At 36.6% G+C, this 12,262-nt stretch overlaps 1 protein-coding gene across 2 annotated transcripts in view; it reads right to left on the bottom strand.

Annotated features, from left to right (window-relative positions):
• LOC124367618 (roundabout homolog 2-like) overlaps positions 1-12,262 on the bottom strand; it is a 149,232-nt gene that overhangs the window by 14,686 nt on the left and 122,284 nt on the right. For both annotated transcript variants that reach the window (XM_046824581.1, XM_046824580.1), the window contains exons 3-8: positions 3,950-4,103; positions 3,534-3,664; positions 3,146-3,418; positions 2,433-2,638; positions 1,684-1,975; positions 981-1,231 (exon numbers count right to left, since the gene is read on the bottom strand). In XM_046824581.1, the coding sequence (XP_046680537.1) occupies positions 981-1,231; positions 1,684-1,975; positions 2,433-2,638; positions 3,146-3,418; positions 3,534-3,664; positions 3,950-4,103 (1,307 nt within the window). The remainder of the gene's footprint in view (positions 1-980; positions 1,232-1,683; positions 1,976-2,432; positions 2,639-3,145; positions 3,419-3,533; positions 3,665-3,949; positions 4,104-12,262) is intronic.

The raw sequence follows: 12,262 nt of genomic DNA on the forward strand, positions 1-12,262 counted from the left end.
AGAGCATATATGAATAATTGGAGGATCTCTCCTAGAAGTGGACCAACCCTCTAGGAATGAGAAAACATTCTGTAGGATGGGATGACTCCTCTATGACATGGGATGATGTCATGTAGGATTGAGATTATACCCTCTAAAATAGGCAGGATCTTAAGGTAAAAGTAATATTAGAATACTATTCTTTAAATATCAAATATCCAGTAAGAAATGTAGGATGTTTGTTCCTAAGACAATTCTAAAAACATTAAACATGTGGTTAATCAACCATCACTCATCTCAAATGTTTCTATGCACATGGCAGTCAGGTCAATCTCTTCTAATATTCAAGAGTGTAATGTAACATTGAAAATTGCCATTAGAAATCAAGAAAACGACATCCATTGCCATTAGAAATTGACGTCCACATATTATGTCTGTAAAAACGTATGGAACGATAGTTAAATGTATAATACAAGATAACCAAACTTTTCTTTTTACTAAGTGTTGCCCATATGTGACGAAATCACTTAATTACACAATTTATGCCATTATACCAGTTAAAATTTTGTACCATACTGTAATACGAGAATTGCATTAAAATATTTGTAAATTTTTACTAAATTAAAATTACCATCTTAACATCATGGTATATTTAGTAAGTAGTGTATTAATATTATGTTGATACATCGCCTAATAAGACAATTTATTGTGATGCATCTTGTGACTTTAACAACCAAGATCAAGAAAATGCTGGAAGTGATGATAAATTTATTATTGCAGCTACTATTGCTGGTATGTTAACAATATATAATGTATAGGCTTTTTGATATACGTTGTATTAAATTGAGAAACTGAAAAGTCCTTTTGTGGGGACTATCTTGATTATAATGGATAAATAAAGATGACTTCAAAAATGCTCAACAATTAAATTTAATTAGTGTTCGTTTTCGCTCAACCACCAAGAAATATTTGAAGGATCATTGCTCTTTGCTTTAACTAACCTGGTATCCGAGGAGCGATGATGAGCCTATTTTGTTGTTCCTGGTCCAGGAGATGGTGAGGCTGCTGTCAGTAGAGTTGACCAGTGTGGGGCGACTTGGAGGTCCAGGGAGAGTAGTGGGCTCAGGGCTACGGAAGAAAGCGGCATTGGGGTTAGTTCTGGACTCCAGCTGGAGGGTGGCACTCCAGGTAGCTTTGCCGCTGCGTGACGACGCCACACAAGTGTAGAGGCCTTCGTCAGCCTTCACCAGGTCTGTAGGAAGGGCCAAAATTTCAGGAAAAAAATGTATACACAAGATTGGATGGTGATCTCAGTAGTATGGTTTATAAAAACCAATTTCCTAATTTGAGATTGCTGTTTTCATTCCACTGACGTTTGTTGTTTAAAAATTGAACTTGTAAATCAAGTACTCAATCTAACTGAAGGTCTAACACTGTGTATTTTCTTTCTTAACAATCACATTATTTAATGGTCAACCTATTATATGACCCTGAAACAGGTACTATACTTAAATAATAGTGGTTTCACCTTGGGTTAATTTTTTTGTAATAAATGAAAGTGTATTAATTTTATTCAAACTATTTTCAAAATTAGCTAATTATTGCTTCGCTTGTATGTCCTCATGTAGGACAAGAATTTCGATAGCAGGAAAGGTGCATTTATATCCTAAAGTATTTCTTCTGAGAAACACAAAGCCACTTTACCATTGATCTTTAGAGTGCCATCCTCAGCGACGATGGATTTTGGAGCAGTGGAGATGACCGGGACGCCATCTTTGTACCACGTGATAACCGGCGGTGGGTTGCCGGAAGCGCGGCATTGTAGCTGCCCAGGGGTGTACAGTGGTAGGGTCTGATTAGCGGGCCCCAGCTCGATAATGGGGGGCGGGTGGTCGTCCGGAGAGATGACGGTAAGGCGGGAGAACCAAGAGTCGGAGCCCGCGGGGTTCACAGCACTGCACATCACCACCAGCCCCGAGTCGGACTTCTGCACCTCCTATAGGAGAAAGAGGATTAGTCCAAATATTTGTTTATCCTAATAAAATTTAATTTTTACTAATTTTCACCCGCCATGATAAGCCTGCTGGACGAAGAAAATGTACCTTATCTCTGGTCTAGCAGTAGAATTTATAGATTGACAGACCAAAACTGTACAGTTGTACCAAAGTTAACTGGTAGTTAATTATGTACGATTTCTGTTATATTAATTATATAACATATTTTACAGCAATAATTCATTTTAATTTCATACGATAATTTTATTTTATTTTAAAATTCTTTAACCCAGATCTAAATTAAGTCTCAGACCCCTTGGCCATCGGCACTCCCTAAGACGTTGGTTCCCACCTGTCTCATATTCCTGCCAAAACACGAATGTATTATATATATACTATATATCAATGGAATGATTTTAGTAACATAATTTCAGTAATCAAATTTGCATTGTTACGAACCTTGACGGAGAGAAGAACATGACCCTCCGCAGTAGCAGATGCCTCGTACCTCTGGGAACTCTCTCCCGGCAACAAAAGGGTGTGATTGCCTTCAATGAGCCAGAACACGGTAGGGGTGGGCTTTCCCCGGACCCCACAGCTGAACACTGCGTCCTTGCCCTCGTCCACGGTCAGCTCTTGTGGTCGCACCATGATCACGGGAGGGGCTGTAACAACAATAATAGAGTTAATGAGAATTGTGGCTTCCCTCAATGAGCCGCAATCTTAATAAAAACCGGATTTTCAAAATCTATTCATGGATCAGTTCCATTGTTAACAAAGCCAATGTTAACAGTTACTAAATATAGCCACTTTTAACTAAGGTTTCATGCATAATTTCAGTTCTTTCAGTATTAATTTGGAATTTCTGAAAACCCATTTTGTTTAGTTAAGTTAAGTTTTTTGTTAAGTTCATTTTGCAAATTAAAATGCCTTCCATGAAGACAATCGGTTTCAAGGAAGAACAGTCTGTAGTTATTTGTTTAGTAAAAACTACAGCTATCTCACTCACAGATTCATAATGTTTCTAAGAACGATACTCGTTCTATCAAACAAATAGTTTAAAAATAATGAGTATTAAAAAAAATTACTGATAGCTTGTTGATTGTATGATGATATCATTAAAACAATTTTGTTACCAACATAAGCATAAAGGGTTCTCATGTTGAACTTACAATGCACAGTTAGGGTAGCTGATGCGGTGAGGCTTCCCACGGCGTTATCCACCTCACAGCTGTACTCTCCTTCGTCCTCGGCGGTGACAGACTCCAGTCTGAGACTGCGGTCCTCCAGGACATGGACCCGACCCAGAGGCATGTTGCCGCCTCCAGCCGTACGCTTCCAGAGTACATCAGGGACCGGGTCTCCGCCCACCTCGCAGGCGAACACAACACTGGCTCCCGTCAGACTGACGGCGTCCCTAGGACCGTTGATCAGGAACGGCCTCACTGGAAGACAATTTGGATTTACAAAGATTAAAGAGAAAACAATCCATGCATGCAGGCTGAAAATACTCCAACCCAAAGAAAGTTTTACTATGGTGCCAGATCTCCTGCAACTTACCATAGACTTTCAGTAGTGCCACGTTTGATTCTCTGACTCCAACGGTGTTCTTGGCGATACATTGGTACCTCCCCTCATCACTCCGCCTAGCGTCTTGGATAGCCAAGTTACCTCCGTCTACTATCTCGATTCTGCAATGCAACAACGTGATTAGTTGAGGTACTAGAAACAATATGAGCAAAAGCCCCCCTTCTTTCAGCATATCTATAATACCAATAGGTGTATCTTCTAAAACAGAAAATAAATCTTTTCCTTTTGTGGTTAATTAATATGTAAACAAAATTGATATAGACCAAGAATTCAAAATCTACAATATCTTCAAACGCTATATCCCAATATATTAAAATGCCTTCTGTATGAAGAAGGAAGAAAATAGTACCAAGTTGATTCAAGACCTGTTTCAAAATTAATAATACCTTTTTGATCCGTCAATTTCCAAAAGCTGTCCGTTTTTCTTCCAGAAGATTATGGGCTCCGGTGTGCCTCTGGGAGGCCCGCACTCCAGAATCGCCGTCTCGCCTTGAGCAACTCTCAAATTGGACGGTTGTGCTCGAAATTCTTCTCTCAACACTGCAACAAAATTCAGGAATGTAATTATACAATTTATCACATTTTGGATGATTGATATAGATAGATATTCGGATTTACAAAATAGCATACAAAAACAAACCAGGTGGTTTAAGGCGTTGAAATCTCTGCATCATCTCTAGAGCCTATTTGGAATCGTCTTACTCAAAAATTATTACATGTATCCTATAATTATAAAGAGGATCGGCTTCTCCTTCAATTAAAGAAAATTAAATACAAGAACAAGGACATCTGTACAACAGATACAACGTGTAATATACACAATTAAATACATAAATGTTTATACAAATATTTTGTGAATATCAAATAATACATATAACAGAACATAAGTTATCTCATTAAAATCATTTAGATGACAACAATATTGAAATGTATGTTAAGAGACGGTTGCAGTGAAAGACCTTCTGTTTTCCCTCATAAGATCAATTTTAAACATCGTGCACTTTTATTCCTCATTTTTATCGTTTTATTATTGAAGATGTCTCGTTATATACATATAATTAATATGAGTTTAACCGCTTTTTAGTTATACGTCTAGAATGTATACTTTTTGTGTGTATTTTTTGGATACAAATATGAAATATTAGATGTTTCACACAATCTGCGGATACATATTATTATTATACGGCTCCAAGTGTAGTACGGAAATAAAACTTTTGATCCATTAAAATAATTATTTTTTATATCTATTATAGTAAAGTATTTTATGTAATTTTAATTCAGAAGCGTTACAACTATATCGCGTGTTTTATAACAGGATTTCTTATTTCTTATGTATGAATGTTTTTAAATTTACATAATAATGATTATAGATCAGTACTCTCAGGTCGCACCTATAAAATAACCACGTAGATAATGGTCGGTATTGATGACGTGCTGAAAACATCCAGTAAACCAAGTTACGGACCAGTTACCGAATAATTATCACCAAATAGCGAGCTCTGCTGTCACAGCCCTCATCAATAGCGATGTAATTACAAAATGTATTAACCCCGTATGACAGCGTAAAGCCTATTACAGAGCCGCTGGTCTAATAATTACAAGAGATGACGGAAACTTTCCATTACACGTTGGAGATTGCATCGCGCACCACTCCCTCCGGAAAATTGCTCGTTTCCTTCGTCTTTTGAACACATGGGCCCGGTACTGCTTGTCTGCGAGCGCTAATGCAATTTGAAGCCAACTCCTTTCCTTCTGTCTTCCTTCAAACGTGGGAAAGCCTCAGGGTTCAACACTTCGTCCTGTATAATTTCTTTAATAGTTTTTCCATATACGAATGCACTTTAAGGATAAAATACACCAAAACATAAACCCATTCAGAAATGTTAATTATATTAATTACATTGTATTTAATATTAAACATACTTTGATTCATTAAATATATTTTTTAAGTGTTTAATAATGTTTAATAATGACGTAATCCTAATGCCTAATATTATAAATATGCCTTTGGAAGACGACATTGTGGTCGTCACAGAAGTTTGATTGACTTTTTTAACTAACGCAGAAGATTAAGAGGTTGTAGAGTAGAAGTTTGTTTACCATTGTGGTGGTTTTGTCACTGAAAAATATATTTATTTGCTTACATGCATAATGGAATATTATGATCAGTAAAAATTTAATACTGTTTTGTTTTACAGTTTAGTATAGAAAATAAACTAAGTAGTGTTGTCATAGTAAGAATGAAGCTTGTGCGGCTGGAACCACGTTGCGTGGCACTTTGTAGGTCGCATTTTTGCTTAATATTTATCGAAGTTTCTCTGAACAAGCTAACTCTATCGAAATTATAAAATGTCGGGAGGGAGTTTTCTATATACATTTAGATTGTTATTTTTTGTTAGGACAACATTTTAACAATAGAACCAATATTAACTATAAGGTATGGTTTAAAACAACAGACAATAAACTTTAAACTTTTATTTGTTGTAGCTTGAATTGGTAATAACTTTGAAATGAATAGATTCTAAAAATAAAATTTATTGTTTAGATTTAATGCATTATTCCTTTTACTTTAAAATAATAATCTGTTATTGAGTAAATAATCAGTTTTATTACATTTAAAAATTAGTATTTTTATAATCCTAAATGTTTTGCTGAAAGTAATAGATACGAAGCCCTATCCTACGCATGTGCATTTACTGGAATCTCGTTAGAGCTTGTAAGTTGCAAAATAAATTAGCTGGAGAAAATATTCAACCTCTTATAAATTAACCTTAGACCAACAGAAAGGATTAAAAGCATCATAACAGGACCTGATCAAAGGTAGCGACGACCTCTATGACGTCAAGCGGCGCGGCGCGGCGGATCTGTTGTTTGAGTTTCATATTAAAGATCGCTACTTCTTTGCTTTCAAAAGGTAAAAAGACGATACATTATGCAAAGCACTTAAGTATCTCGTTTTGTCATAAACAAACTGATCCTGGTAGGTTCAGTTTAAATGTTTATGTTTTACAGACTTTGAGCTCCTTTCGTTTACTTCTGGGACTGAGCCCCTTTCCATTATCGTCAGAAAGTTGCGCATGTCCAAAAGTAATCAACTATATATAAAGTGTATACGCTTTATGATAAATTATGTATCATGTGCGCTTTTAAGTTTTTTATTACTTTTTTACACTATTTCCTTTTACATTCTTTACATATATTCACTCACAATGGCTGCTATGCATATTTCGTGAGCGTTATCAAAGCCAGACACTCTAGGGGTTTGGAAAGATTCCATTTTTGTCTGTCTGTCAATACGACCTCTCCTGAACAAACTAATCTATTGACTTAAAATTTTGCATAGGCAATACATAATTTAGTTTTATCAATAAAAATATGTAAAACATGTATTTGTTAAATTATATTTCAATTTAAACTATGTGAGTTCCTTAAGCCATAAACGAATAAAACTTGTCACAACCTACAGCAATGAGTCATGTACATACTGTACAATGTTTACATTTGTATCTTAGGTAATTTTATTCGGACCTGATCACAAAACTGCTTAAATTTTCTACGCTAGTTTGTGTCGATATACTTAATTTTGTGCTCTATACATATTTAAATTCTACAAACGTCGATCTAAGTTTCTTGCCACACCGAGGTGTAATCTGACGTTCACCTAAAAACGCTTCAAAGTGATGCACGTAGAAGATTCTCCTCTCGGACACAACCCCTGAGAAACGTAATGAATTCCAAGCAAGAAATCAGAGCTGCCAACCTAATTCGAGTTAATGGCAATGAGGACGAGCAGGTCCGGTGATTAGGCTAGACGTGTTTTATCGCGTACCGAAGAAGTATTTCCCAATTAGATAGGTAATTTGGAGCAATGCCAAATAACGAGAGCTGTGATTAGGGCGAGTTCCCGGCAAAGTAGCCGCCGCCTTATTGCATTGTGGCCGCGGGGAGAGGGGAGGGGGGCTTGGGGTGCGAAATGTCTCGGGACCGATGAAGACGGATCGAGGGGTGCCAAATTGATGTATCCCGGCACACCTGGGGCAGACCGCGGCGCCGGCGTCGCGATGTAACTGCTAAGGCAGCGACGTGTCAGCACGTCAAGGCAAACTTACAATGATTTGGACTTGAATTTAAGAGTGGTAAGATTGTTAAAAAAAATTGTGTGATAAAAATGTCACCATTTTCAAGATATATGCAATAGTTAAGAACATATAATTTTTTAAATTTGTAATATGAGTGTATTCTTTACGTTCTACCAGCTTCTTCTTATTGGAGTATAATTTAATTTGACAGCAAACACGGCAATAATTATTGAATTTTATTGGACAAAAAAGGCCTTACAAAAATCAAATTCAATAATGATTTGAGTAACACGGCAATAATTATTGAATTTTATTGGACAAAAAAGGCCTCACAAAAATCAAATTCAATAATGATTTGAGTAACACAACAATAATTATTGAATTTTATTGGACAAAAAAGGCCTCACAAAAATCAAATTCAATATTGATTTGAGTAACACGACGATAATTATTGAATTTTATTGGACAAAAAAGGCCTCACAAAAATCAAATTCAATAATGATTTGAATGTTTGTTTTTAAATTAAGTAATGTGTTATTTTAATAAAGTTTGTTATTAACGACGGAATGTTTGAAAGGATAATACAATGTTGTATATTTATACCATCGTTATGTATTACAAAATGTATAAAACTAAATTTCAAGGATTGAAATCTGCCCTCTTACTCCAGCGAAAAGAATTCAATACTTAAATAAAACTTAATACGTACATGAGCTTCAGACTATTTGTCTTAAACAATTCCATCGTAATTATTAAAATACAACAGCTGAGAAAAACGTGTAAGAGTTTGTCCAATATATATTTTCGAAAAAGGCTTTAGAATTTAAATGACAATCAGATTTTCATTTTTAATGTTATATCATCCGTCCGCCCAAGTTTAAACGTTAACTGAAAGTTCGTACACCACCCTCGCCGTCCATAACAATATCATCCATAATGCTGATTCATCCATAACAATACATCAATATGGGTCAGTGGGTGCCCATGCTGCGGTACGGCCTGGGTGAGTTATAGGCCCACTTTGAGAGGGTGAATCGTGGATGATGAATGAGATGCCATGTGGAATGATGGAATATCCACCTCTCTTCGTTGTCTGGGGTGCTTCTTGACGGGAAGAATAACAGTATTGAAGTACAAAATTCCATATTGTATGGTAATTGGAATTGTTAGCTCTTATGGTCATAACAAAGTTGCGTCAAACAAGCGACCCATAAAAAAATATATACTTATACGAGACAAAATCAAAAGTGCGTGTGTGATTAAACATGGTAAGTGTTTCCCACCTTTATATCGCATAACAGGTGTGAGGTTGCATGCAAAATTTCAAGGGTGTAACTCACATCATGAGGGGAATAATGTTAATCAATAGCTTTGGCGTGATAAGAGATGAAACATTTTTAGTTATGCTACATTTCAACCAGTCATTGTTTACTAATACATTACAGATGTATTGTTTTATTGTATAAATACAAATTTCCAATGGTAATATAATGCTTATTATTGATCTGGCTAAATCAACGAAAGGACTTGTGGTAAAATTCCCATAAGAATGTCACTCTCACTCTAGCATTTCGTTCAGCGTGAGGCCCTGTTAGTTCAAGAGTTTAGAATATTTGAAGTTACGAAAGGATTGTATTTTGGAGTTAGGTACCTAGGAACAAACCATAATTCAAAGTGGTATCGAAGGATCCTTCAACTTCACGAAAGTCTTTACCGAACTGACTGTAACTCTTTCCCGTCTATTATTAACGCCTTATATCCGATGCCTGCAACAGCACGTGCTGGATGTTCTGCGTACATTGCATACAGACTGGGCGCGTAGCAATTTGACTGATTCAGTGGAAACTCCTGTTCGTTAAAACCAATACCAAGAAAAGCCTTACCAAGATCCAAGTGTCTAGGACCTTTCCATCACAGACAGAGATCGACACGGTTTTAAAGAGCTCTGTAGGGTCGTTAATAATGAGCTCTCTACCCCTGTAATCGATCTCAGTGTTAGAATTCAGGGTACTTGAAGGATGAATATGATTAATATTACATTAAAATCAACCTCATAACAATAGGGAGATACCGTAAATGTTTGTAGATATAACTTATGGAATTTGTGCACTCGAACAGTACACTATACATACTTGACAATAGTTCATCTCTTTACAAACAAAGCACAAAATTAAACAATACAGTCACTGATTTCAATAGCTCTCTGTCGTCAAAGCCATGGAGCATCCAAGGCACCAAACATGTACCATATGAATCATTTGCAATCCAATAATAGACCTTTGAAAATTGCAAATTAAAATCAATCTGTTTCCAATAGCTTTTGACAAACTATTTGCAGATGTCATGACGGTTCCCTTTGAACAGTAACTTTGTTATTGAAATATTAATTTACTAAATGCCGCCTCTAGCCTTTTTTGCGCTACAATGTCATCCGAGTAATGTGAAGCTACATTCACGGATTTTTTTGTACATAGCAGACCATTTTTGTCTACATAGGAATTTACTCACGGAACACAATAATTTGTCAATTGTAATTTACTGCCTCCCCCTCGAATCTCGCCTCATACGCGCAATTGACAAATTGAGATCACTCTAATTAACAGATGGCGGACCCAACTGCCTACTGGTAGCATTACTGTCAGTCGACAGGCTCCCACTCACAATTTGTCACCATTAGCACAATGTACAACACGGCAGACATACTGGTGGGTGGGAGCAAATACTCCGTGTTTTTGCAATTAAAAGGCTCTTCTGTGCTTGTGAAACGTTTCATCATAGGAGTGAAGATATTTTATCCTAGATTGATCATAAAACGCGATTTGGTCCGTTGTGCCGGTCCGTGTTTGCACAGCAAATGCCGAACATATGTGTAACATTTTGCGTGAATATTTTCAGTCAAGAAATACTCCACTTTAAAGATCTCTGGTGATCAGCTATTCCACGAAGTTGGGGTATTTTAGGCATTGGAATTGTCACTCCAACTTCAGAGAAAAAACAGTTGAAATATACTCCATGAAAAGTAAATACTAATATTAAATATTTCACGACTTGTTGGACAATTCGTTTTTAAATGAAATTATTTAAACTAACAAAATAACTTAACTTGAAGTTTGATTTTACTCCAGTTCACCTTCTTCTTAGTCAGCGTCTGGACTCTAACGCTCTCACAGACTTGACTCCAGGAATCTGGAGTCATAATCGTCTGAAGATATCTTAAAAGATCCGATGTCGAGTCGAAATGATTTAAAGAGTTTACATCATTTAACCTTCTTTGTCACTGACTATTTTGGGCTCAAGGCTCCGAAAGATTGGGGTGCTTCTAGGTTCTACAAGCCAGATGATCCTAGATATTGGTGTCCTCCAGAGCCCGGATGGGACCAGAGATCGGTGGGTCTAGACACTACTAATTCCAAGCAGTTGAAATTGTCTGGATTATTACTGGATGATTAAAGAGAGCAGGGGAGGCTTAGACGTAAGTTGGGCTTAGACGTAAGTTGGACTTAGATGCTCGAAGCTTTTTAGCTGTCCAAAAAGGCTAGAACTCTCAGTGACCAGATACTTACAGATGCTATGGCTTTATAATTGGCAAAAGTTTCAAAATGCTTGTACTTGAACCAGATGTTATCAGAGACCAGATGATCATGGCTTCTCAGAAGCCTCACAGGTCCAGCAGTCATGGGTTGGATAGTATGTCATTAACACAAGTCTTTTGCTTACATATGTCAGAGACTTAATAGTCACTAGTGATATAAGCCTTACAATAACGAATGGATGACCAAAGGGTTTATGTGCGTGGTTATACCAAGGGATTAAGTGATTAGTGGACCTAGAGAAATGAATACTTATATTTTGTCTAGTGAACCATATGGTCATGTTTTGCACTTGTTAAGGAATTTAAAAAAAGGTTTTCATCTCTGTTTCAAATCATATGCAACGAAATAACGTAGCAGCAAACCGTACTTTTATATTCCTAATCACAGTTGTGAATTGTTAAGGTAAAATCGGCAATTAATGTAGGTTAAAGTATTTTACAAATTCTACCAAAACGGTTTAATAGAGTTTTAGACTCGTTCAGAGGTTTAAGTAAACATTTTTCTCTTATATTTTGATTTACGGTTCGTACACTGCGGTGCTGCCACCTATCCATCACATCCATCAACTTCAACACATCCATCACGCCTTCACCATCTGCATTGTGATGTCACACTGCGGTGATGAAGCAACTTCACTCTGCTCTCTTCATCAAGGGTGAACCAGCCCGAGGAGACTGATAAGATCCTGCCTACCCCATGTTCTGTCGCAGGACTCTTCTGCACATTAGGGTTAATGCAGTGTGTTAAAACCGGGTTGTATCACACATCATCTACTAGGAAATTTGATGATTTCAAGAATATCAGTATTTAAATACCTGTAGAGTCTCATATTTGTCCACAACGTATCGGGAGGCCTACCGGATCTTTTTTTAATGTTTTAATTCCGTATCCATGTTTGTACGGAATTAATGAATAATGATGAGGCCCAGTTCTGAAATATATTAAGAACGTTAGCACTGCTTTTGCAGTAAAATTTTTAGTTTTTTTACTAATGGTGCGAAAAATAATACTGACTCCAGGAGGTAAG

This window comes from Homalodisca vitripennis, chromosome 8 (genome assembly GCF_021130785.1).
Source record: "Homalodisca vitripennis isolate AUS2020 chromosome 8, UT_GWSS_2.1, whole genome shotgun sequence".
In the NCBI taxonomy this organism is placed as follows: Eukaryota; Metazoa; Arthropoda; class Insecta; order Hemiptera; family Cicadellidae; genus Homalodisca; species Homalodisca vitripennis.